The 26962-nt window shown below is 45.4% G+C and overlaps 1 protein-coding gene across 2 annotated transcripts in view; it reads right to left on the bottom strand.

Annotated features, from left to right (window-relative positions):
• Positions 1–5977: 5977 nt before the first annotated feature.
• LOC142296483 (cytochrome P450 1A3-like) overlaps positions 5978–26962 on the bottom strand; it is a 61698-nt gene continuing 40713 nt past the window's right edge. The window contains exons 4-7 of one of the 2 annotated variants that reach the window (XM_075340145.1): positions 20548–20637; positions 19849–19972; positions 11991–12077; positions 5978–6573 (exon numbers count right to left, since the gene is read on the bottom strand). In XM_075340145.1, the coding sequence (XP_075196260.1) occupies positions 6291–6573; positions 11991–12077; positions 19849–19972; positions 20548–20637 (584 nt within the window). In that variant the 3' untranslated portion in view covers positions 5978–6290. The remainder of the gene's footprint in view (positions 6574–11990; positions 12078–19848; positions 19973–20547; positions 20638–26962) is intronic. The other variant, XM_075340154.1, reaches the window with a different exon arrangement.

Here is a 26962-nt window from a genome sequence, read left to right as displayed (position 1 = left end):
AAAGGTGCCTAATGCTGTCTGGGTTTGCACTGTGCTATATGCGTGCTGTATACTACATGAGGGTGCTTAATGCTATCTGGGTCTGCTTTTGCTATATGCGGGCTGTATACTACAGAAGGGTGCTTAATGCTATCAATGTCTGCACTGTGCTATATGGGGGCTGTATACTACATGAGGATGTCTAATGCTATAAGGGTCTGCATTGTGCTATATGGGAGCTGCTTAATGTTATATGGGGGTTGCATAGTGCCATATGTGGGTTGCATAGTGCCATATGGGAGCTGCATAGTGCCATATGGCGGCTGCATAGTGCCATATGAGGGCTGCATAATACTACATGGAGGACTTTGGGGGCTTCATAACACTATATGGAGGAATATGGGGGCTGCATACTACTATACCCTCAGAGTTGTATGTCACCTCCACCCCGGTGCTGTATACCCCTCAGAGCTGTATGTCCCCCCACCTCAGTGCTGTATAACCCCCCGATCTGTATACCCCCAGAGATGCATGTCACCCCCCACCTCAGAGCTGTTTGTTCCCCCACCCCAGAGCCACTGCCCCCCTTCTAGAGCTGTATGCCCCCCTCTGGAGCTGTATGCCCCCAATAGCTGTATACCCCTTTCCTCAATAATATGTATGCCCCCAGGTAATGAGTATATCCCCAACCTTTCTTGTGATGTATATACAGCAGTGCCAGTCTGCTCTATGTGCAGCCATCTCTGTTAGTGACGGCCACAAATCAGAGTGGCACAGACACATGCACATCAGGAACTGGATAGAGACAAGCAGGGGAGTTGAATGAGGCTGTTGCCGGCTTTCGAATATTAGAAATATCTCTAATGTGTTTGTGTGTATGATGTGTCTGTGTGTCAGTGTATATGACTGCGTATATTTTTATGTCTATATGTACTTATGCCTGTATGTGTATGTATCTTTGCATGTCCATGTGAGGATGGGGCCCACTGAGAATCTTTCGCCCAGGGCCCACAAAAACCTGGAGCCGGCCCTGCCCATGACATAGGATGTAAACCGAGTTTTCTGAAAATGGGCACTACATTGTAACCCAAAATCCTTTGGTTATTTTTAGATTTCATGATGCCTTGCACAAAGTCAAGGTACCCCATGCCAAAGACAGCAAAACAACCCCAAAACATTTTTGAACCTCCACCATATTTAACTGTATGTACTGTTTTTGATAAACAGTAGAATGATGTCCTTTACAAAAAAGCTCTTTCTTGGTCATATCTGTTACATAGTTACATAGGTTGAAAAAATACCTAGGTCCATCTAGTTCAACCTTCCTCCACCAGTTCTACATTTTGTCACTAAGTCACTTATAACCAACTACGTTGGTTATAAGTGACTTAGTGACATCATTCACATCTTAAGGTCATCTTGCCCTTTTTTAAAAGCTGTTATAGTATCTGCCATTACTACCTCTTGTGGTAGGGCATTCCACAGTCTAAACGCACTAACTGAAAATAACCCATGTAGCTGCTGGAATGGCTTTTCTTCCACTGTGTATGCCCCTTGGTCCTTAGTACTGTCTTTGGAAGGAATAAGTCATGTGCCAGTTATTTATATTTAAGCTAAATAAGCTAAACATATCTAACTTTTTCAACCTCTCATCATATGGGAGGCCTTCCATTCCCTGTAGTAGTTTAGTTAACCACATTTGAACTGACTCTAACTTCTGAATGTCCTTTTTAAAATGTGGAGCCCAAAACTGGATCCAAAAGTGTCCAAAAGACACTTTCCCGAAATTATTTAAACTTACTCAAATACATTTTGGCAAAGTGCAGCCTAGCTATTTCATGTCTCTGTTAGCAGTGGGATCTACCTGGTTCTCCTACCATTGCATTTAAATTCATTCAAATATTGACGGATAGTTGGTGCTGACACTGATGCACCCTGAGACTGCAAGAAAGCTAGATTTTCTTTGGAAGTTGATTGCAGCTGCTTATCCACCGTCCGGACTATCATGCGTTGCACCTTTCATCAGTTTTCTTTGCCGTCCATGGCCAGGTAGATTAGCAACAGTTCCATGGGCTGTAAACATCTTGATTATGTTGCACACCATGGACAAAGGAGCATCAAGATCTCTGAAGATGGACTTCTACCTTTAAGATTGTTGATAGTTTTTATTCTCAGCAGTGATGAACGAGCAGGTTCAGCATTGCTCAGTCCTCGATGGAGTATTGGGATGCTTGGCACTCTCGGTACTCAGTCAAGTATTCTGGTGCTTGAGCGCCATGCTTAAGTCCTCACCTTGCATGTTTTAAGACTGTTTTTCAGTCACAAAACATGCTGAGATTTCCTGCCAATCACTGTAATGTCGTAGACATCATGTTGCCTACAGGCATTAATGTGATTGGCCAGCCGCATAGTATCATTAGGTCTATATAAGACTTGGTGACGCTATGCTTGATGCATTGCACCCTGGAAATAGTGTAGGCAGAGCTGCTGGAGAAGGGATACTGTAACTTATGTATGTTTTTCTCACTATCTGACATGAAATCAGAATTTTAGGTCAATTAGGATTATCAAAAATTATTTATATTTGCCAAATGCTAAGAGAGAGAATGTATCTGGTATGGTGTGTGAGGCTGTCTGTAACAGAGTGACCTGGGATCATCATGGTGACGACCCAGGGTTACTATAGTGTGGCGCCCTGGACAAGCCAGGGGCCACAGGTAACAACACACACACACCCCCACCCCCAGCAGTTTCACAGCAGACATCCCCAGTGAAACTTGATTCCTTTCCTCGGGCTCAGACTGACACACCAGGTGGGCAGAGTCAGGAGATGAAGACGCCCACCCAGGAGTTAGCTGGCCTGAGGCAGGAAACAAGCCCAGTCAAGTCCTAGGAGAGGAAGAGAGAGGAGGTCTGCAGAGAGGCAGACGCAGACTGGGGCCTAAGATTGGAGCCTAGGGCCCTCGTGCAGCAGAGAGAGTCAGGCAGACGGTAGTGGCCGTCTGCAGGGATCCGGGGAGACAGTTGGTGGAACCGTAGGTAGCCGGGGCTGGGCGGTGGCCCACCAGTACCGAACCGGGGAGCCAGCTGGAAGCCGGAGCGCAGGAGGAGCGTGCACGGAGGTGGAAGAAAGGACTTACACCACCAAACTGGGTCAGGGGAGAAACAACAATCGCAGCCGTCTGTGGGCACCCGTCCATCCAGCCGCGTGCTTTACCAAGGACTGTGTCGTGATTACTGGCTGAGTGAGTGCCCCGTGCCGTGCGGCACAGCGCTGCCCCTGCGACCCTGCACCTCACCAGGCCCCATAACCCGCCTGCTACCCATCCACCTACCTCATCGGGCCCCGGGAAAACCAACCCCCTACCCACGGAGGGGAGAACTAACATCTAGCTGCTCCATACCATCACTCCCGGGATCCCCGTCCAGAGCAGCGGTGGTGTCACAACCTCACCACAACCGTGGGTGGCATCACGGACAATCTCCCTTACCAAATCCCCTTTTACTGTGGAGCCTGGGATCACAGACCGGGTCACGCCACCGTGATACCCACAGAAGTGACCCCGTGGCCCGGATCTGAGTACCCCTGGTCCCCGGGCGACACAATAGCAGTAATTGGGTCCCTATGATCGCATTACAGGGATCTGTTCACTCTGTAGAGGAGTGCAATCCACTCCCTTGCATCTAAATGCTGTGATCACGATTGATCGCAGCTTTTAGGAGGTACTCTAAAGGGCCATTTACACGTTGTGACATCGCTAACAATATATCATCGGGGTCACTGTGTTTGTGATGCACAACCGGCGCCGTTAGCGACATCGCAGCGTGTGAGAGGCAGGAGCGACCTTAAACGATCGCAAAAGAGACAAAAATCATTGGTATATGAGATGTCGTTCATTTACCAAAAATCGTTGTCTTGTACGTAGTGTGGTTGTTCCTCGTTCCTGCGACAGCACACATCACTACGTGTGACACCGCAGGAGCGACGATCATCTCCTTACCTCCGTCCACCGACAATGAGGAAGGAAGGAGGTGTGTGGGATGTTACATCCCGCTCATCTCTGCCCCTCCTCTGCTATTGGACGGCTGCCTTGTGACGTCGCTGTGACGCTGCACTAACCGCCCCCTTAGAAAGGAGGCGGTTCACCGGCAACAGCGACGTCGATAGGCAGATAAGTACGTGTGACGGGTGTTAGCGATGTTGTGTGCCACGGGCAGTGATTTGCCCGTGACGCACAACTGACGGGGGCGGGTACGCTCGCTAGCGATATCAGTACCGATATCGCAGCGTGTAAAGTACCCTTAAGGCTATGTGCCCACGCCGCGGAAAATTTGCAGAATTTGCCGCGATTCTTTCGTGGAAATTCTGTGGATTTCTCAAAAATCCTCAGTACAGCGAGTCCTCAGCCATTTCTATGGCATTTTGGAAGTGCTGTGCCCATGCTGCATCTGCATTTTTTTTCCATAAATAGTGCGGATTAAACTGTGGAAAAATCTGCAGCATGTCAATTATACCTGCGGATTTTTCTGCGTGATCCTATACTTACCTGCTTTGATTGAAGACATCGGAGTCACTTCCTTCAGTGCAGAGGAGTGCGGTGGAGCCAGGAGCGGGCAGCAGGCGGTGAGCGGGGCCTGCATGAGCTACGGTCATGTGACAGTTGGAGCTAGTTTAGGCCCGCCCACCTTCTCCTGCAAAGTGCAGACACGGCTAGAGAGTGAAGTGATGCGTGATGGAGGTAAGTATGAACTCCCCGATCACTGCAGCACTTGTTCTGCATTGAAGATGCAGTGCTGAAGCCATGGTACTGTATCCTCAATGCAGAATGCCCGCAGCATATCCACAGGACATTCCACAATACAACAGCATCATTAAAACAGACAAAGTTATATAGCTATATCCACGGGACACTTTCCCCGTGGGTACATAGCCTTAAGGTCATATGGCGGTAAGGGGTTAATTAATTCAGCACTATAATGCAGTTATTTCCTAATGATCAACGGAGTCTTGACATGCATTTAGAGCTGTATATAGGTCCTTTTTAAACTGCTTGAGAAAGGCTCATTGCTGAGCCAAAGTATTGCACACTATGTAGTGGTGATCAATCCTGAATTTATCAATTTTAAAAAGCCCTGGTGCTGTTTTTTTTTGTTTTTGTTTTTTTTTCTTAGATTTTTTTGATTACTTTTAAGATGTTAGACACTTATTTGAATGGGCATATGGCATTCTGGTTGATAACAAATTATGTTTTTCATGACTGCACTTGAGATACCTTCAAGACACAAGAAATTTTCATTACCTACTCTGACCTTTATAGCTTAACTCCCTAATGACTGTGGGCGGTAATCTTACGTCCTAGTGGTCATAGTGTTAATCAGCAGGGGGAGATCGGCGCACATCTCAGCTGATTTATACAGCCGATATGTGTGCCTGCCAGGCACGAGCGGAATCGCTATCTTCCCATACCTTTTAACCCCTTAAATGGTGCTGTCAATAAGTGACAGCGCCATTATAACCGCGATTGCGCTGAAAATTTACTTACAGGCTGATACTCGAAGTCACGTGACGTGATCACATGACTTCTGGTGGGTGCCATGGTAGCACAGGGTCATGTGATGACTCCTGTGCTCACATGACTAAGGTCCTGTAAACAAACAGCTTAGATTACTGCCTCTATAAACCATACTTGATGGTTGCAAACACTTCCTAAAGGTCGATAATTACACAAAAGGACTCTCGAGAAAACATACCTGTTCATTGGAATCCATTCCAGGTGACTACCTCATAAAGTTGCTTGAGAGAATGACAAGTAGGTGAAAGCTGTCATCAGAGTAAGAGAGGGGTACCCCGAGGAATCTAAAGCTTAACACATATTGTATGTTTTTTTCACAAGTGTTTTTACTCATTGTTCTCCTATGTGACACTTCTTGGTTTTGCTGCCTTCGGCCTGAATCTATTGTACAATGGGCACATTCCAGTAAGAATAAGGAAACCACTGCATGATTTATTGGTACCGCATGACATCTAGACATGGAAGTATACACTATGATATACACTCCTTAACACTGACTTTGCAACAACAAGAATAAAACAACAAAGAATTATGGAAATCAGAGGATTGCTAAACATGTGAATGATAGTGAAAAATTTAAAAATGACAGCAAAATAAAGTACGGTAAACTCATCTCCAGTTGATCAATATTGAGTATAAGAACTATTTGCGCCTGCGTTTTCTATAATACATGGTTTTGCAATTACTATGTTAAGCAGTGCATATTCCAAAATGATACTAACATCAGACTATATGAAACTAACAACGTCTAATAGCTTTCAGTACATATTGTTTGGGCTTGAGAGTCATTCCATTATTTGGTGTCAATATTAGTTCATCTGATGACCTCTTTTCTAGTTGTATTTTTTGCAAAATAATTGTTAACATTAAAAATAATTCATTTCGGGCAAGTTCTTCTCCCAAACATTTACGAACTCCCATTCCAAAGATAATAACATTTTGAGCAATCTGTTTGTCTAGTTTTCCATCCTTATCCAAAAAGCGCTCTGGTTTAAAACATTCTGGATTTTCCCATAGATCTCTACAAAACAAGTAAATTGAAAACACAGTGTTAGCGTATGTGCACATGTTGAGCATTTGGATGCAGAGATTTCTGCATCATTGCTACATCTCTTGGCAATAAAAACGCAGCAAAAAAAGTGTATTTTGCCGAGTTTTTAATGTGTTTTTGCCTGCAGTTTTTCGTGCATTTATCACTTCCATTTTACTACCGTTTTTGAAAACCAATGAATGCTATAGAGATAAATAATAGATAGAGATAGATAGATAGATGATAAATATATAAAGATGATAGATAGATAGCTATATAGATATACAGACATATAAACAGACTGATGTAATAAAATTACAGGATATTGGATGACATTTTATGATTAAATAAATAAATAAAATGGGGTTCCAGGAAACATAAAGCAGATAGCTGCAGGCTGATATTATCAGGCTGAGAAGGTCCATGGTTAATTGGCCCTTCTCAGCCTAAAAATACTAGCCCGCAGCCGACCCACAAGTGGCGCATCATATTAGATGCGCCAAAACTGGTGCTTGCCTCGGCTCTTCCCTAATGTCCTTGTGGCAATCAATATAATATTTTGCGGGGGTTGATGTCAGCTGTGTAGCGTGTCAGCTGGCATCAAACCCTGGTGGTAGTAATGGAGAGGTGTCTATTAAACATCACCATTACTAATCCAGTAAGTAAAAAGAAAAAAACATACACACAAAAATAGTTTATTTGAAAAAACACTCCCAACTCTTTCCATAGTTCACTAATTTATTTTAAAAAAAGTTTTATTCTGCTCTGCAACGCCTATTGTATGGCGTGTCCACTTCTACACTAAAAATTTGATGAAAGATCCCATTTTAAAAACAAAAAATCACACCTGCAACAAACATTTAATGCCTCATTCATATATCTGTGATTTTTCACATATTAAAAAATAATCTGAGTTTAATCAGTGTTTGGATCTGCATTTCATCAGTTTGATCAGTGTTTCAGCTTTCACTATTAGTGTTTTATCAGTGATTTTCGCATATGAAAGAATAAGTGGTTTGCAAAGTTTCTTTTATCCATTACAATGTTAATCACATACAGCACAAGCTTAGCACTCGGATGCCATCAGTAAGCTGCCTGTGATTTTTACAGACCCATAGACTTGTATGGGTAATTTGCATTGATGGCGCTGATGAAAAACGAACTTGTGAATAGCACCATAGACTTTAATCGGGTTGTGTTCTATCAGGAAAAAACACAGCCGTCTTTATAAGACCTTAATTGTATAGTTAAAAAAAAAAAATCACTTTATATGCATATAGAAATGAAGGCGCTTAGGTGCACCCTTAATGAAGGATAGGGTTCAGTGCAATTTAAAGCCCTCAGATTTTCATATCTAGCAATGTCTTTAAGATTGATTGACAGCGACGACTTTCTCACAGCAATCGCTGTCTACACTCAATACCCTGTTCCTGTTTGCGCGCACTAAGGCGGGGTTTGCACACTAAGACATCGCAGGCCGATGCTGCGATGCCGAGTGCGATAGTCCCCGCCCCCTTCGCAGCAGCGATATGTGGTGATAGCTGGCGTAGCGAAAGTTATCGCTACGCCAGCTTCACACACACACTCACCTGCCGTGCGACGTCCCTGTGGCCGGCGACCCGCCTCCTTGTTAAGGGGGCGGGTCGTGCGGCGTCACTGCGACGTCACACGGCAGCCGGCCAATCAGAGCGGAGGGGCGGAGATGAGCAGGATGTAAACATCCTGCCCACCTCCTTCCTTCCGCATATCCTACGGAAGCCGCAGTGAGGCCGGTAGGAGACGTTCCTCGCTCCTGCGACTTCACACACAGCGATGTGTGCTGCCGCAGGAGCGAGGAACAACATCGGACCGTCGCGTCAGCGTAATCATGGATTACGCCGACGCTGCACCGATGATACGATTACGACGCTTTTGCGCTCGTTAATCGTATCATCCAGGCTTTACACACTGCGATGTCGCATGCGATGCCGGAAGTGCGTCATTTTCAATTTGACCCCACCGACATCGCACCTGCGATGTCGCAGTGTGCAAAGTGCCCCTTACACTGGAAGAATAAAGGCATCATGCTCAGAGTGTCAGTGTGGACATGCACTCAGTATGAGAACATGCACTCAATCTGGGAGAAAGTACACTGATGTATGGCTCCTCTCTGAAGAATCTAACTACATTTTTGGATGTTGTGGACTGCAACCACCGAATGGCAGGAGCCAGAGATGAGTGTGTTAGTTCACGTTCTGATATTTGGCTCTTCCCTAAAGCACCTCACTTGTTACATTTATGGGTGTAGCGCATAATGGCCCACAGGCTAACAGGAGCTGGAGATCAGAGAGTGCCTTTAACCATCCAAGTTCCTGATAGTTTGCATGGATTTGAGCTTAGGCAGCGCTTGCAGTGAGAAAGCCAGAGCTGTCAATCAAGCTCAGCGACAGTGCAAGATATACAAATCAGATACACAAAAACAAAAATGGATGCACTGAGCCATTGGTCATGGCTAGTGATGGGTGATCTCGAACTGTAAAGATCAGAGATCATACCGATCACATAGAGATCGTGTACACGATCCCAATCACGAGCTTTCCTGAGAAGCTCGAGTTACAGCTTGGATCCAGATCGGGTACAGGGATGTAAAAAAAAAAGCACATTATTAAAAAACATTATGATTAGAGTTGAGCGCGGTTCGCGGTTCGAGGTTCTCCAGTTCGGGGCTCGAGTGATTTTCTAGATCGAACTAGAACTCGAGCTTTTTGCAAAAGCTCGATAGTTCTAGATACGTTCGAGAACGGTTCTAGCAGCAAAAAGCAGGGCTTTTTACAGCTACAGTGTGCAGGAGCCATTGCTGGCAGCCTGCCACAAGCTGGTAACCAAGATAAACATCGGGTATCCAAGCAAAGCGCTTTGGTTAGTAACCCGATGTTTATCCTTGTTACGTGCAGGAAGCCCACACTTCCCCGCTCAGCTCGCTCCACCCCCTCCTGCCCGCGGCATGTACACACGTACACACACACACACACACACACACACACTCTGCACACACAAATAGGCAACTGGGGGTTGGGGGCAGCCGTACCTGCCTGCTGTACCTGGCTAGCATACAAAAATATGGCGAAGCCCACAAAATTTTTTCAGGAGGCAAAAAACTTCTGCATACAGTCCTGGATGGAGTATGCTGAGCCTTGTAGTTCTGCAGCTGCTGTCTGTCTGTATGGAGAATAGCAGACAGCAGCTGCAGAACTACAAGGCTCAGCATACTCCATCCAGGACTGTATGCAGAAGTTTTTTGCCCACCAAAAAAATGACGTGGGCTTTGCCATATTTTTGTATGCTAGCCAAGTACAGCAGGCAGCCACGGGCTGCCTCCAACCCCCAGTTGCCAATTTGTACCCGGCTGGGAACCAAAAATATAGGGAAGCCCGTTTTTTTTAATTATTTCACTTATTTCATGAAATAATTAAAAAACAAATGACGTGGTCTTCGCCCCATTTTTGTGTCCAGCCAGGTGTCCTCCATCATTACCCACTAATGATAAAGCTAAGAGGTTTAAACTAACATTGCAGGTAAACAGAAACACACTTTGCGCTAAAGATCCCGGGCTGAATTTTCTGTTTTAACTCTTACAGCATGCTGTCTTCAGATTACGTAGCAGAAATCTGCTGACAGAGTCCTTTTAACAGTACTAAAGCCTATATGGTCTGTATAGTGCTTGTGTTGAACACATATCTACCACTATATGGTCACCATATGTTGGTATTATGTAATATCCAGCTCTTTACTTCCATGAGCAGGCTGACTAAAAGCTCTGCTTCTGTTGCATGCTTTTCCTCTGCTGCTTTAACTATGCTGACACTTTTTTTTGTGATTATGTACCGCCCCGGGGCTCGGCCGGCTGCCGAGCCACTCGGATCCGTGCTCGTCGGTGGGTGGCTCGAGCTCCTCATGGACCCGGGGGTCACGTTGCTCTGAAAGGGGGGTTGGCGCTACACGTAGGGACTTCGATGGGGAGGTCCACGGCCGGAGCCACGGTTGTTTGTAGGGGATTTGAGTTTGTGATGCCACCCACGGGTTGTGGTGAATGGATGGACACCACCACTGCCGTTGACTAGGCTCCCGGGGACGGTGTTGCGCAGCTTGGTGTTGACCCCTCCGTGGGTACGGGGATGATGGTCCCAGGGGCCCAAGGGAGGTGCTGAGGAGGGGGAATGTATGATGCTGCTGGCGTGTCGGTGCGGTGCGGCGCGGTGCACGGCCCGAAGGCACGGTTGTACTCACGATTACAAACATGCTGGAGTCTCTGGTAAACCAAACAAGATGGTGGACAGTGCCCGCAGCCGGCTGCGCTTTTCCCCTTTTCAGGTTGGTGGTTTCTGCCTTTCTCTTGCACCTCACTTTTGTAGAAAATGATGACTCCTATGCCTGAGCAACGGTAGTCCGCTCCCCAGCCTGATGTATGCCAGTAGAGCCTGTGTGCCCTCAGACGCTGGCCCGAGGGGTCTCGATGCCTGGGTGGTGGCTTTCTACCCCTATTGTTGGGCTGTTGTCCTCAGTCGGGTCTTAGGTGGGAAAGGGCCTAAAGTCCAGTCCTCAATCAGTTGATTTGACTCGGTCCAGTTGTTTCTGGGCCTCGTACCGGGTCTGAGTACTCCTCCTGGTGCTCCGGTTTCCAATCGGTTCCCCGGTTCGGTACCGGCGGGCCACTACCCGGTCCCGGTCCCTTATGGTTCCACCGGCTGTACTCCAGCTCCTGCAGGCGGCCACCACCATCTGCCTCCTTGCCAGAGGTGACTGGGCTCCAACCCAGACACCTGGTGTTAGACTGTAGCAGACCTGGACACAGGTCTGCACTTGAACTCCACTCCACTTCCCTGTCAAAACTAATCTGTGCTCACACTCTGCTCCCCACGGGGGCCTACACTGTTTTTCCTGCCTCAGGGCCTGTGCACTCCTCGGTGGGCGGGGCCAACCACCTGGCTCCGCTCCCTGGTGTGTTCAGGCTGCTGTCACGTTATTAAAGGGAAGGGTGTTTGTGTAAGGGCCTATGTGTGACTACCTGGCTAGTCCAGGGCATCACATTTACATCAGGATTTTTGTCAATGCTTTAGGAAATTTTCCAAGTGTACAAAATGTCATGTAAATATAGCCCAAATACTGCTTGTAAAGCCAGACTTATAGTTTTACTCTCATTGTATTTAGACTTGTGAATCAGACAAAGCATGTGAAGTCCACTATATGCTCGAAATTAATATAATACAATATATCCAATTACACTAAAATACTACTATATACATGCTGTAAATACATACAATAATTTTGCCAGAGAATCAGCATCCAATATCAGAAGAAATTTCAAAATGGAAATAAAACTGATGAAGCTAATGTATAACATATTGTAATCATGCTTATATTTTACTCACGGATCATGATGCACTTGATGCAAGTTCACAAATATACAGGTATTTTTTGGTATAAAGTAGCCATTTAAAACTGTGTCTCTTGTGGTGCTGCAATGAAAAATATAGTAAATTTAGCAAAGTATATAATTTTCTTTAGCTATGTGACATTTAAAAAATTATTTTAGGCTATAGCTAAGCACCACAGCAATTCTCACGCGTCACGCTATCAAAACATTCTGTGCAACCTGTCTTGCATGTGACTATTTTAGAGCTGTGATTTTGCTGTAAAAATGGCCAAATTGCAGGTAAGTACAGTGGATAAAATAAGTATTGGACACGACACCAATTTTCTTAGTAAATATATTTCTAAAGATGCTATTGACATAAATTTCTCACCACCCATCCAATCCACACAGGCAATGATTTCCATAAATTAAGTTGTGTGTAAAAATGACAAATGACACAGGGAAAAAGTATTAAATACATTAAAAAAAGAGGTGCAAAAAGCCATGGAAAGTCCTGACACCAGCTGTAAGCTAAAAAAGACTGACTGCACTTACCAAACTGACATGTGAACAGGTGAATAACTGAACATGACATAAAATGCAGAAAAGACAGTTTGCACTCTGATAATGCTATGGAAACCATGAATGTGTGAAGATGGACCTGCATTACCGCTAAGGAAAATGTAAGAAAAATAAGATATTTAGCATATAAAAATGGCCATTTGTATATCTGCCCAGTTGCCACTTCACGGCATATCTCGTAACTGGCTACCAGCTGTAAGCCATCAGCAATTACAAAGCAATCCTGCCACTTAGTGAAAAATAATATCAGCTGTTTCAACTGATGGCCTATAAAAAGGTGTCTCATTACCAAGGTGCCACACAGGAAACATCTCATGAACGGTAAAATCAGTGAGCTGTCTCAAACCTTTGGAACCTTATTGTTGCAAAACATGCAGATGGCATTAGTTACAGAATTTTTAAACTACTGAAAGTTTCAGTGAGCACTGTTGGGATCATAATCTGGAAGTAGAAACAACATAATTTCACCAAATATTGAAGACAACCAAGTGCTGCCTGCAAGATTTCAGACAGGGGAGTGAAAATAATTATGAAGAGTTGTCCAAGAGCTACAGAAAGATATGGCATCAGTAGGTAAACTGGTTTAAAAGAAAACAATAAGTAAATGTACTCAACCTCAATGACCTGTATGTGCTCTCACCATGCAAGACTACATTGCTAAACAAAAAACATATTTAAGCACATTTAAAGTTTGTTCAACAACACTTAGACAAGCCTTTGAAATACTGTGAGAATATAATCTGGTCAGATGAGACCAAAATTTAACTCTATGGAAGCCATAATACAAACCATGTTCGGAGACTAAAGGGTACTTTACATGCTGTGATATTGGTACCGAAATCGCTAGCAAGCATACCCGCCCCCGTCGGTTGTGCGTCACGGGCAAATCGCTGCCCGTGGCGCACAACATCGCTAACACCCATCACACGGACTTACCTTCCCTGCAACGTCGCTCTGGCCGGTGAACCGCTTGCTTTATAAGTGGGCGGTTTGTGCAGCGTCACAGCGACGTCACACGGCAGCCGTCCAATAGCAGAGGAGGGGCGGAGATGAGTAGCCGGAACATGCCACCCACCTCCTTCCTTTCTCATTGCCGGTGGACGCAGGTAAGGAGAGTTTCGTCGTTCCTGCGGGGTCACACATAGCAATGTGTGCTGCCGCAGGAACGACGAACAACATCGTACTTGCAGCAGCAACGATATCAAGGAAATTAACGACGTGTCAACAAGCAACGATTTTTCACGTTTTTGCTCTCACTGTTCGTCGCTCATTGGTGTCACACGCTGTGATGTCGCTAACGGCGCCGGATGTGCGTCACTAATGGCGTGACCCCGACAATATATCTTTAGCGATGTCGCAGCGTGTAAAGCACCCTTAAGGCTAGTTTCACACTTGCGTTGAACGGCATCCGTTGCATTGCGTTGTGTTATGGATGCAACGAATGCGTTGCATTTAGTGTCACAACAGATACAACGGATCGCACAAAACAACGGAATCTGCTTTTTTTTCTTTTTTTCTTTACAGCTTTACCGGCGGCAGTCTATTGTGATTGATCAGCTGATCACCTGGCTGCCGGGTGATCAGCTGATCGCTCACAGCAGCCGGCCGCCGGGTGATCAGCTGATCGCTCACAGCAGCCGGCCACCAGGTGATCAGCTGAACGCTCACAGCAGCCGGCCGCCGGATGATCAGCTGATCGTTCGGCCTCCGAGAATGTGTGCGGGGGGCAGAGTGTGGGGTAGGTGGAGCCGAGCGGGGCCATAGTGCTGAGGACATCAGTGTTGGGGACTGCATGGCTGGGGACAGGTGAGTGTGTGTGTGTGTGTGTGCGTGTGCGCACACGCGCGCGTGCATCTGTGTGTGTGCATGTGTACATGCGGAGTGGAGTGTGGGACGGCGTGGAGCCGAGCAAGGAAGTGTCGGGCTCCCTGCACACGTAGCCAGGGTAAATATCGGGTAACTAAGCAAAGCACTTTGCTTGGTTACCCGATATTTACCTTGGTTACCAGCGTACACCGCTTAGCGCTGGCTCCTTGCACACGTAGCAAGGCTAAATATCGAGTAACTAAGCAAAGCGCTTAGCTTAGTAACCCGATGTGTACCCTGGTTAGGTGGGCAGGGAGCGAGAGAGAGCATGCGCAGTGAAATCCTAAGGATTCCGCTGCTCAAAAAAACGTTACATGCTTCGCCTGGCGGAAGCAAAGCAGCGTCGGCCAGCGGAAGCAACGCAGGTCCATTAGTTGCAATCCGTCATCCAAACAAGTCTATGGGAAGCAGCAGAATCCGTTAACGGATTCCGCTGTTTTCCAAAACAGCGGATTGCGACTAAAGGAAAAAAACACATGTGTGAAAGTAGCCTAATGCCATACGAACAATGAAGTTTGGAGGTGGGAACATCATGGTAAGAGGCTGTTTTTCAGCACTGGCAAACTTCATATAACTTAAGGAAAGATGAATGTACAAATGTATCAACACATTCTTGATAAAAATCTGCTGCCATCTACAAAGATGATGAACATGAAACAAGCATGGACATTTCAGCAAGACAATGATCCCAAACACACAGCCAAGGATACTCTCAACTAGTTTCAGAGAAAGAAAATAAAGCTGCTAGAATGACCCAGCCAATGACCTGACCTGAGTCCAATAGAAAATATATAGAAGGAACAAAAGCTCAGCGTTCATAGAAAGACCACAGAACCTTCAAAATTTGAAAAGTATTTGTGTGGAAGAATGGACCCAAAAATCAACACCTGAGCAATGCATGTGACTAGTTTCTCCATTCAGTAGAAATCTTGAAGCTTTTATCATCAACAAAGGCTTTTGTACACTGTATTAATTAAATTTAAAAAACTGTATTTAATATTTTACCTGTGTAATGTCTCATTATTACATGTACCCTAATTTATGTACATTTGTGGTTTGATTTCTCTGCCTTGTTGGATGGCTAGTTACTGACACTTGATGATTAATTCCTGTCACTGGCACCTTTAGAACTACTATATTTTTCAGATTATAAGACACACTTTTCCTCCCAAACATTTGGGAGGAAAATGAGGAATCCATCTTAAAATCTGAATATACCTTACCGGGAGCTGGAGAATTGGTGAGGGTGGCTGTCTGTGAGGGCGGCCGGCTGCCTCTCTGCTTGGCAGGCTGTCTCTCTGTGTGGATGGCCGGGTGCCTCTCTGTGCGGGAATCTGGTTGGCTTGCTGCTTCTCTGTACAGGTGGCCAGCTGTCTGCCTCTCTGTTTGGGTGGGCTGCTGGCTGCCTCTCTGTACGGGCGGCCAGCTGATTGCCTCTCTGTATGGGCGGATGGCTGGCTGGCTGCCTCTCTGTGTGGGCGGCCAGCTGGCTACCTCTCTGTATGGGCGGCCAGCTGGATGCCTCTCTTTACGGATGACTGGCTGGCTGCCTCTCTGTACGGGGGTGGCAGGCTGGCTGTGCTGGCAGCAGAAGCTACAGTGGCTGTACGGCGGGTGTCCCAGATGCTCTGGCTTCAAATGATAGTGCCTGGAGTCAGCATGTGCGCAGATGGAGCTCTTGGCTCCGGGCGCCATTTCTTTGAAGCCAAGACCACCGACAAAGCATCTGGGACACCCGCCACACTGGCCTGTGAGATATCAACACATAGTATGAAGAATATGTGAAGTGTAAAGGAAATGATACATGGTTTTCGAAATATTTTAAAAAATATAAATCTGATAAAATTGCGACATGCATTTGTATTGAGTCCCTTTGAGTCAATATCTTGAAGGATCACCTTTCCCTGCAATTACTTCTGCAAATTGTTTGGACTATGTCTCTACCAGCATTGCAAATCCAGAGGCTGAAATTTTGCTCATTCTTCTTTGCAAAATAGCTCTAGCTCAGTGAGATTGGATGGACAGCATCTGTGAACAGCATGTTCACGTCTTCTCACAGAGACTCTATGAGAATTAGGTCTGGACTGTGAGTGGATCATTCCAACACATGAATGTGCTTTGATCTAAACTATTCCATTGTAGTTCTAGTAGTAGCTTCCCTGTTACTACTGAAAAAAGTATCCTACAGCATGATACTGCCACAACCATGTCTGGTGGTGGGGATGGTATTTCAGGGTAATGCACAGTGTTAGTTTTCCACAACAAAACACTTTCTTCCACATGCTAACTTATGTCGTCCCTTATATGGCTTTTTGCAAACTGCAAACGGACATATGGTTCGCTTCAAAAATGGCTTTCTTCTTCCCACTCTTCTATAAAGGCCAGGTTTGTAGAGTATACAACTAATAGTTGCCCTGTGGAAAGATTCTTCCACCTGAAATGTGGATCTCTGTAGCTCCTTCAGAGTGCCCATGGGACTCTTGGCTAGAGATGAGCGAACCAGAGGTTCAAGTTTGAAGATCGAGTTCGGAAACTGACAACCAAAAAAATAAAGTTCGGGTTCAAAGTTCGAGTGAGTTACAATGCAAACCACTCAAGCGAGCAGCGCTGTGCTTGGGTATGAGGGGTGCTCAGCCCTGTGCGAGTCGCTTGCAGTTTTTGAATGGCTCGCACTGCTGGTAAAATCAGCATGATTAGATGAAGTGTGCATACACAAACAAAAAAATATAGTTGAAAAACTCTTCCCACCAGAAGTGTTCTGTTTATTGCTGGCAGCATGTGGGTGGAGCCACAAGCTGCCCAATTACAGAGTTCCATTGAGGTTTGAATCAAGTCCGGGTCACAAACTGAACCTCATGTAAGGTTTGACTGTACCTGCCGAACCAAACTTTTAAACGTTTGCTCATCTCTACTCTTGGCTTCTTCTCTAATTAGTGCTTGCGGTCTCAGTTTTGATAGATGCCCATGTCTTCTTAGCTTTGTCATTGTGCTAAAAGGCCCAGTCACACACAACGACTTACCAGCGATCCCGAAAACGATGCGACCTGATAGGGATCGCTGGTAAGTCACTGGGAGGTCGCTGGTGAGATGTCACAGTCAGACCTTACCAACAATGCAGGAACGATAGAGGTCACAGTAGCGACCTGTATAACGATCTCAGCAGTCACTGTGACCCTGTAACACAGTGTCAAACACAGCGATGTGTCCTGCCCAGCAGGACATCGCCTTTGAAGAAAATGGCCTGCACCATTTGGCAACGACTAGAGATCTCACATCAGGGGCCTGATCGCTGGTAGGTGTCACATATAACGAGATCGCTAACGGGATCGCTACTGAAACCATGACTCAGCAGCGATCTTGCTAGCGATCTCGTTATGTGTGACGGTACCTATACTCTTTCCATTTTTAGATGATGGATTGAACAGTGTTCCGTGAGATGTTCAGACCTTGGACTATTTTCTTATTTCTTTCCTGTCTAGTGTGTTCCTTGATTTACATGATTCTGTTTAAGGGGTACTAGAGCCAGAGTCTGGCAACATGCGGTAAGCTGTAACAAAGGTAAATATCGGGTAACCAAGCGAAGGGCTTTGCTTCGTTACCCGATATTTACCTTGGTTACTAGCATCCGCAGCTCTCAGGCTGCCAGTGCCGACTCCCTACTCCCTGCACACGTAGCCAGACATCGGGTAAATAAGCAATGCGGTTTGCTTATTAACCCGATGTGTATTCTGGCTACGAGTGCAGGGAGCCAGTGCTAAGCGGTGTGCGCTGGTAACAAAGGTAAATATCGGGTAACCAAGCGCTTGGTTACCCGATATTTACCTTAGTTACCAAGCGCAGCATCGCTTCCACACGTCGCTGGGGGCTGTTCACTGGTTGCTGGTGAGATCTGCCTGATTGACAGCTCACCAGCGACCATGTAGCGATGCACCAGCGATCCTGACCAGGTCAGATCGCTGGTGGGATACGGGGAGCATCGCTAAAGTGTGACGGTACCCTAATCCCCAATGTTCTCAAACAAACCTTTCGAGGCTTTGACAGAGCAGCTGTATTTATATTGAGAATAAATTACACTTAGGTGAACTCAATTTACTAACTAGGTGACCTCTGGAGGCAATTGGGTATCAGACTACAAGGAAGCTGGATATAAATCCATGTCAAAATTTTCAGATTTATATTTTTTAAAATACTTAGAAAACTATGTATGATTTCCTTTAAATTTTACAAATACTTGCTACTTAGTGTTGGTATTTCACATAAAATCTCAAAAAAACTACATTTAAGTTTGTGGATGTAATGTGAAATAATGTGCAAAAGTTCACGGTATATGAATACTTTGTCAAAGTGCTGTATCTCATTCATAACCTGGGGACTGAGTGTAACGTACAGAGCTTTTAAATTATTTTTGTTAAAGGGAACCTGTCACCAGTTTTGGGGCCGATAAGCTGCGGCCACCACTAGTGGGCTCTTATATACAGCATTCTAACATGCTGTATATAGCAAACCAGGCTACTGTGTAGAATGTAAAAATCACTTTATAATACTTACTTAAACGGTCGCTGCGATGGATTTGGATCATATGGGCATCTCTGTTCTCCGGTGCCAGCGTCTCCTCTTTCGGCCATCTTTGTCGTCCTTCTTCTGACGCGTCCTACATCATACCCACTCGCCGGCATTGAGGTCCTGCGCAGGCGCACTTTGATCTGCCATGAGCAGTGCTCTTGCGTGGGACCGGCAAGTGTGTATGACGTAGTTACAAGTGAAAAGGTTTTGGTACCACACACCACTAATCAAAGCTAATTAAGGATTCACTTTCTAAGCTCGGTGTTTGTTTATTTAAATGTGTATTATTAGCCATCCCTCTGCTCTGTTTGTGCATATATTTGTGTTTCTTCAGATATTTTTAGTTACAAGTGAAAAGGTTTTGGTACCATGTATTTTATTTTAGTTAGCCATTAAAAGGTATCACAAGATTATAATTTTGTTCCTCTCACTGAGAACATTCAATCATTTTTCAGATATTTTGTCATACCATGCCTGATGAGGGACCTGAGATGTCTCGATAGCTTGCTTTGTAACATCACTTTATTTTATTTTAGTTAGCCATTAAAAGGTATCACAAGATTATAATTGTGTTCCTGTCACTGAGAACATTCAATAATTGTATGATGTTGGACGTGTCATGCACACAGGCTTCAGAAGGAGGACAAAGATGGCCGAAAGAGAAGGAGCACCGGAGAATGAAGATGACCATCTGACCCAACTTCACCGCAGCGACCATTTAGCTAAGTATTATAAAGTGATTTTTACATTCTACACAGCAGCCTGGGATCTTATATACAGCATGTTAGAATGCTGTATATAAGAGCCCACTGGTGGTGGCTGCAGCTTATAGGCTCCAAATCTGCTGACAGATTTAAACTTACCAATGTGGCAGCGCAAACGGAGTAAATGATGAATGCCTGAAGACCTCATGTATAAACGCTTCTGTAAAATGTAGGTTGTGTCGGTCATCAAATGTTGGAACTCTAACACCTCCAATTAAAGCATCTACAATTATAATAGAGAATTTAAGAATTTTGTAGTTTAAATATGAAAAACAATTATTTAGAATAGCACAACTTGAATAAATAATTTTCATTACCAGTTTGAGAGTCAGAGGTAGCAATAAAGCAGAAACGTATCCCCACTAATCAGCTGAAAAAAAATGGTCAGTGGTAGTTCAATTATCGAAATGACTTCAACATCTTCAGCATAGTTTGCCTATGTACAGCGCCAATACACTACTCTTTACCTCTGCCTCCAATGCTGTGACTTGGTAAACAATAAGGGAATCTGGAGCTCTCTGGATTACTGCAGTCAAATCTGCTAACAAATTGATTGGGGGGGGCACAGAGTTAGAGCCCGACTACTCACTCAAAAATTATGCCCTTTCCAAGGTATAGAGCATCATTATTACCACCCTTGTAGAAGGCAGTTCAATTCTCCCTACAATGCATAGGAAATATTTTGCTTCTGTAATGCTTTACTTTTCAGGATAACCTTCTTGCTAACATAAACAATTTAGGTATCACAGATGTAAGACAGAAAAAAATATGTAGTAAAAAATATGTAGTAACTTTTACCTATCTCTTTAGATATTTTGTCTTGGACCTCTGGATATTTAATCAAATATAAGAATGACCACCGTACAGCAGAAGATAAAGTGTCAAAGCCTAAAAATGATAAAAATAAAATCATTGTGAAAATATGATAAAGCTTTTGAGATTAGAGATGAGCGATCCTGATCAGCAAAGATTGGAAAATGTTTAAATTGTATGATCTTTGCCAGGATTGGGATCGGACACTCAAACATTTAGCACAAAAGTTGGCAATCTTGCCAAGGATTGGTAAATGTTTGGATGGCATAAAACATCCTCTCCCTGCCCATCACAGTCATGTCAAGTATTGGCATGATTGTGATTGGCCACTGTAAAAAAAAAAAGGAAGCAAAAGGGTTAAACTAGTCTCATCTTGGCTGCAGCGCTACCTCCGGGGCTGATAATAATCCTTTATACATATTCACTGCTTTCCGTTGCAGTCAGAACGCACCTTCACCCTCTCTGACAGCATTATATTGCTGGTGTAAAATAAATAAATAAAGACATAAATAAATTAAAAAATGCCATGCGGTTCCCCTATGTATTGATACTAGCACAAATAAAGCATAGGGCTACAATTTGCAGCCCCAGCCTTGCGCATATATTGGCTGTGTATCAAAATAAGAGGAACCATATGCGGCTTTTTGCAAAATTACTTAAATAAATAATTTTTTAAAAGAAGTCATGCGGTCCCCCCTCAATTTTGATACCCAGCCAAGATAAAGCCCAACAGCTGGGGAATGGTATTCTCAGGTTGGAGTGATCCATGGTTATTGGACCCTCCAGCTTAAAAATAGCAGCCTGCAGCCGCTCAGGATTGTTGGTGCGGTGGAAGTCGGGGTAATAAGGGGTTAATGGTAGACCACAGCTGTTACTCTACTAAGCCCCCCATTACTAATTTTCAAGTGAAAGAAATAAACACAAACATCAAAAAAATCCTTTATTTGAAGTAAAATACAAAAAAGCCCCACATTCTTTCACCACTTTATTAACCCCCAAAAGACCTGGATCCGACGTAATCCACATGAGATCCCACAAGGATTCCAGCTTTGCTACATCTGAACTGATAGTGTGAGGCCATATAACATGACCGCCTCTGTAACTTCAGGCAGCAAATGAGCCGTGCGATCAATGATGACGTCACTCAGGTTAGTTGTTGGAGGTTCAAATAGCTCTCCAACTGTGGTTGTAGGTAACCTGACCTCAGGGGACCTTCTAACGTGAGGTAACTGAGTTCATTGAGATCTCCTGAGGTCAAGTGACCTACAGTCACAGGTAAAGGACCGTGGGAAGTTTGAGCTGTGAATGCAACTAACCTGATTTATGTCACTGCTGATTGTTGGGGCTCAGTCTTTGCCTGAAGCTCACAGGGGGCAATAATTAATCTATGGATGTGCGCTGTTCCTTTAGATGTAGCAGAGCTGGAATTATTGTGGTACCTTTAAAAGTGGATTACGTAGGACCTGGGTGTTTTAGGAATAATAAATTCATGAAAGAGGTGGTTTTTATTTTATTTTTCATTAAAGGATTTTTTCGGTGTGTTTATTTCTTTTCACTTACATATTAGTAATGGGGGGTCTCATAGACACCTACCCATCACTAATTGAGGGCTTAGTAGCAGCCCACAGCTGTAATTAACCCCTTATTACCCAGACTGCCACTGCACCAGAGAGCTAGTAAAGTTCCTGGACTGTTGCATCTAATGGATGTGAAAATTCTGAGTGGCTGCAGGCTGCTATTTGTAGGTTGGGGGGGCCAAGAACCATGGGTCTCCAAAAGCTGAGTATACCAGCCTCAAGCTGTCGGGTTTTATCATGGCTGGGTATCAAAAATGGGGGGAAGCGCACGCCGTTTTTTTTAACTATTATTTAAATATTTAAAAAAAAAGCTGCATGCGGTTCCTCTTATTTTGATACACAGCCACTATAAGCGCACGACTGGGTCTGCAGCCTGTAGCCATGGCTTTATCTGCACTGGTATCAGTACAGGGGAGACTCTATGACTTTTTATTTATTTAAGAACAATATAATGACATAGACAGTGTTTATGATTCCAACTAGTGATGGGCGAACCCCCTGATGTTCGGGATCGGGAGCCATGCCTGAACATTTTGTAAAGCTCGAATTTGGGTTCTGAATTAACGCGAACTTGCGTCCGAACACCAAACCTTAGCTGTACAGTTATGGGATTGGGCGTTGGGGCTGTAAAATAAAGAATATGGTTAATAATAAACATTGTCTTTATACTTACAGATCCCGCAACGCATTCTGCAGACTCTATCTCCCGGCCGCTTCTGCTTCCGTGTGCAATAATTGCTGTGTCCCCGGGTAACCACCACTGACTAAAGGACCTTCCATGACGTCATAGCCATGTGACCAGTCTGGTGTGAATGTTGTACAGACATTGACTTACAGACTGGTAACATGGCTATGACATCATTGAAAGTCCTGTTAACTGAACTTTGACTGTCACTGTGCGAGTGTCGCATCACAACACCCAGTACGGTGCACACTTTCCCGACAGGAACAGGTTGGCTGCATGTATTTCCATGCAGCTGAGGTGCTCCTGTCCTTAGAGCGTCAGGCCATGTGGGGTGATGCAATGCAAGACACAAGTGGATCATACCCTCACTGTCAGCCTGCTTCTTGCTCTGTACAGAGTGATTATGCAGAGCTGGCATTGCTCTCTTTGCTTCTCACTCTGTATAGATGCTGTCTGTACAGAGCGATGAAGCAGAGTTGACAGTGCTCTCTCTGCTTCTCACTCTGTATAAACGCTGAAGTCACTGAGAACATCGCCAAAAACAGCCGAAGACTGCCAAGTGACGAGCTGTGCAGTGAATACCCTCGGAAGTTAACAGGATCTTCAATGATGTCATGCCTTGTGACCAGTCTGTAAGCCAATGTCTGTACAACATTCACACCAGACTGGTCACATGGCTATGACATCATGGAAGGTCCTTTAGTCAGTGGTGGTTACCCGAGGGCACAGCAATGATCGGATGCGGAAGCAGAATTAGCCGGGAAACAGAGTTTGCAGAACGTGTTGTGGGACCTGTAAGTATGATCATAATGTTTTTTAATAATGTGGGTTTTTTTACAGCCCCTGGACCCGGACTGGACCCAAACTGTAACACCAGCTTCCCAGAAAGCTTGTGTTCGGGATCGTGTGCACGAAGACTATGTGTTCAGTATGAACCCCGAACTTTACAGTTAAGGTGTGCCTATCACTAATTCCAACCAATCACAGATGCTGTCTAAGAGGGTGGGGGTGTGATTCAATGGAAGCCAATCAGAGATGCTGGTGGAAAGGTAAAGCAGTGTATATGTATGAAGGATAACTAGAGGACCCGCAAGTAGCACTGCAGCTACGGACTCGATAAGTATGTTCTGCTTTAACTCTTTTTTATTTTCTTTATTTTACAGCCCCCCTACACCATTTTACAACACATCACTTTTGCATCCCATTGAATTCAATGTGTTCAGCTAGGATCAATGATTGGATCGGCTATGATCGACAATCCGATCGGCGATCTCAGGGGGTTTGGCAATCCTGAACCAATCTGATCCTTGGCAGGATTTCTCATCTCTAATTGAGATATGATAGTTCAATCTATTTCAATTAGGTGAATGTAAATCTCTGTGAAAGAATATATTTAGATGAGGCTCCCCATAAAGGAAAGTCCTTAAGTACCATATTTTATGGCATATAAGATGACTTTTTAATCCCTGAAAATCTTCTCAAAATTCGGGGGTTGTCTTATATGCCAGGTGTCATCTTATACGGCGGTGCACGGTGCTGCATGAGTCCATCGTTTAGTAATGCCCTCCTACCTGTCCCCTTCTTTCACACCATAAACATTATTCTCACCTGTCCTCCATTCCTGCAGTGCCTTCAGCTTCTTCTGGCAGACTGACGGCCCATAGACCTCACCGCGATAGTGCCCTGTACACAGGGCCTCCGCTACCATCGTCATGGCTTTACTGCAGTTGATTGCTTTGCGATGCCGTAAAGCATTCAACTGCAGTAAAGCACTGACAGCAGCGGCAGCGGCCCCGTGTACAGCACACAATCATGGAGGGGTCTATGGGCCTGCGGTCCGCAAGAAGCAATCCTCCATGATCGCATCCCATATACAGGGCCGCTGCTGTAAGCACTTTACTGCAGTTGAATGCTTTATGGCACCGCAAAGCATTCAACTGCAGTAAAGCCATGACGGCAGACAGCAGCCCCGTACATCGTGCGCTATCACGGAGGGGTCTATGGGCCTTGCGGTCTAGAAGAAGCAGCTGAGGTCACCACGGGAACGGACTAGAGGTGAGAATAACGTTTATTATGTGTAAACAACGGCATAATAGGGGACAAGATAGGGGTATCGGTAGGAGACCGGAAGAAAGGCATTACTAAACAATGGGCTCATTACTACAAGGGGGGACAAGGATGGGCACATTACTAAAAAATGGGCACATTACCGCAGGGGGCATTACTAAACAATGGGGACATTACTGCAGGAGACATTACTAAACAATGGGCACATTACTGAAGGGAGCATTACTAAACAATGGAGACATTACTTCAAGGGACATTACTAGACAATGGCCACTTTACTCAGGTTGGCTCATACTCGATTATATACGGTATATCCCAAACTCTATATTTTAACTGGAAAAGTTGGGGGTCGTCTTATACGTCCAGTCGTCGTATACGCTGGAAAATACGGTATATTTACATGCACTTGTAGGAACATACACAAAATGTACTCTAAATCGTGGCAATTACATATTGGTTAGGGCTAGTTGAGTGTTAATGTTGGGAGGTACGTACTGTACATACATTTGCTCATAAAAGAACTCAAAAAAAGAAAATGTTTTGTTCTTTACGTGCGTAGAATTACCTGTGAAATTTCTGTATACATAGCTATAGTTGAAATTTTATATATATATATATATATATATATATATATATATATACTAGAAGGTGGCCCGATTCTACGCATCGGGTATTCTAGAATTTACGTATTGTGTAGTTCATGTATGATTTTTGTTATATATATATATATCTATATATATATATATATATAGATGTTGTTGTGTGTAGTTACCAAGTGTTTGTGTAGGGCGCTGTACATGTTCTGGATGTTGTCTGGGTGTGATGGGGGGTGAGAGCGGTGTTGTTTGTGTGTTGCGTTGTTTGTGGAGCGCTGTGTGTCTGTAGCGTTGTGTGTGTGTTGCGCAGTTTGTGTGTGTGTGGTGTGTTTTGGGGGGAGGTATGTTTTGTACAATGTGCGTGTTGTGCGGTATGTGCGTATATTTGTGTGTGCAGCGTTGTCTGTGTGTGGGTGTCTGTGTAGGGCAGTTGTTTGTGGTTCCCAGTGTGTGTGTGTGGTGTGGTGTGTTGTGCAGTGCGCGCGCGCGCGTATGTGTGTGTGTGTTGGGGGGAGGTGTGCACTTCCCATCGTTCTCCATCCCCCATGCAGCGCACTCCCCATTGTGCTCCATCCCGTATGCTGCGCACCCCCCATCGTGCTCCATCTCCCATCCTGCGCACTCCCAAACGTGCTCCATCTGCTATGCTGCGCACTCCCAAACGTGCTCCATCCGCCATGCTGCGCACTCCCAAACGTGCTCCATCCGCCATGCTGCGCACTCCCTATCGTGCTCCATCCCCCATGCTGCGCACTCCCAAACGTGCTCCATCCGCCATGCTGCGCACTCCCCATCGTGCTCCATCTCCCATGCTGCGCACTCCCAAACGTGCTCCATCCGCCATGCTGCGCACTCCCAATCGTGCTCCATCCGCCATGCTGCGCACTCCCCATCGTGCTCCATCTCCCATGCTGCGCACTCCCAAACGTGCTCCATCCGCCATGCTGCGCACTCCCAAACGTGGTCCATCTGCCATGCTGCGCACTCCCAAACGTGCTCCATCCGCCATACTCCGCACTCCCCATTGTGCTGCATCCCCCATGCTGCGCACTCCCAATCGTGCTCCATCCGCCATGCTGCGCACTCCCAAACGTGCTCCATCCCCTATGCTGCGCACCCCCCATCGTGCTCCATCTCCCATCCTGCGCACTCCCAAACGTGCTCCATTCGCCATGCTGCGCACTCCCAAACGTGCTCCATTCGCCATGCTGCGCACTCCCAAACGTGCTCCATCCGCCATGCTGCGCACTCCCAAACATGCTCCATCCGCCATGCTGCGCACTCCCCATCGTGCTCCATCCCCCATGCTGCGCACTCCCAAACGTGCTCCATCCGCCATGCTGCGCACTCCCCATCGTGCTCCATCTCCCATGCTGCGCACTCCCAAACGTGCTCCATCCGCCATGCTGCGCATTTCCAAACGTGCTCCATCCGCCATGCTGCGCACTCCCAAACGTGCTCCATCCGCCATGCTG

The sequence above is a fragment of the Anomaloglossus baeobatrachus genome, chromosome 1 (genome assembly GCF_048569485.1).
Source record: "Anomaloglossus baeobatrachus isolate aAnoBae1 chromosome 1, aAnoBae1.hap1, whole genome shotgun sequence".
Taxonomy (NCBI): Eukaryota; Metazoa; Chordata; class Amphibia; order Anura; family Aromobatidae; genus Anomaloglossus; species Anomaloglossus baeobatrachus.
This window is presented reverse-complemented; position numbering and strand designations above follow the sequence as displayed.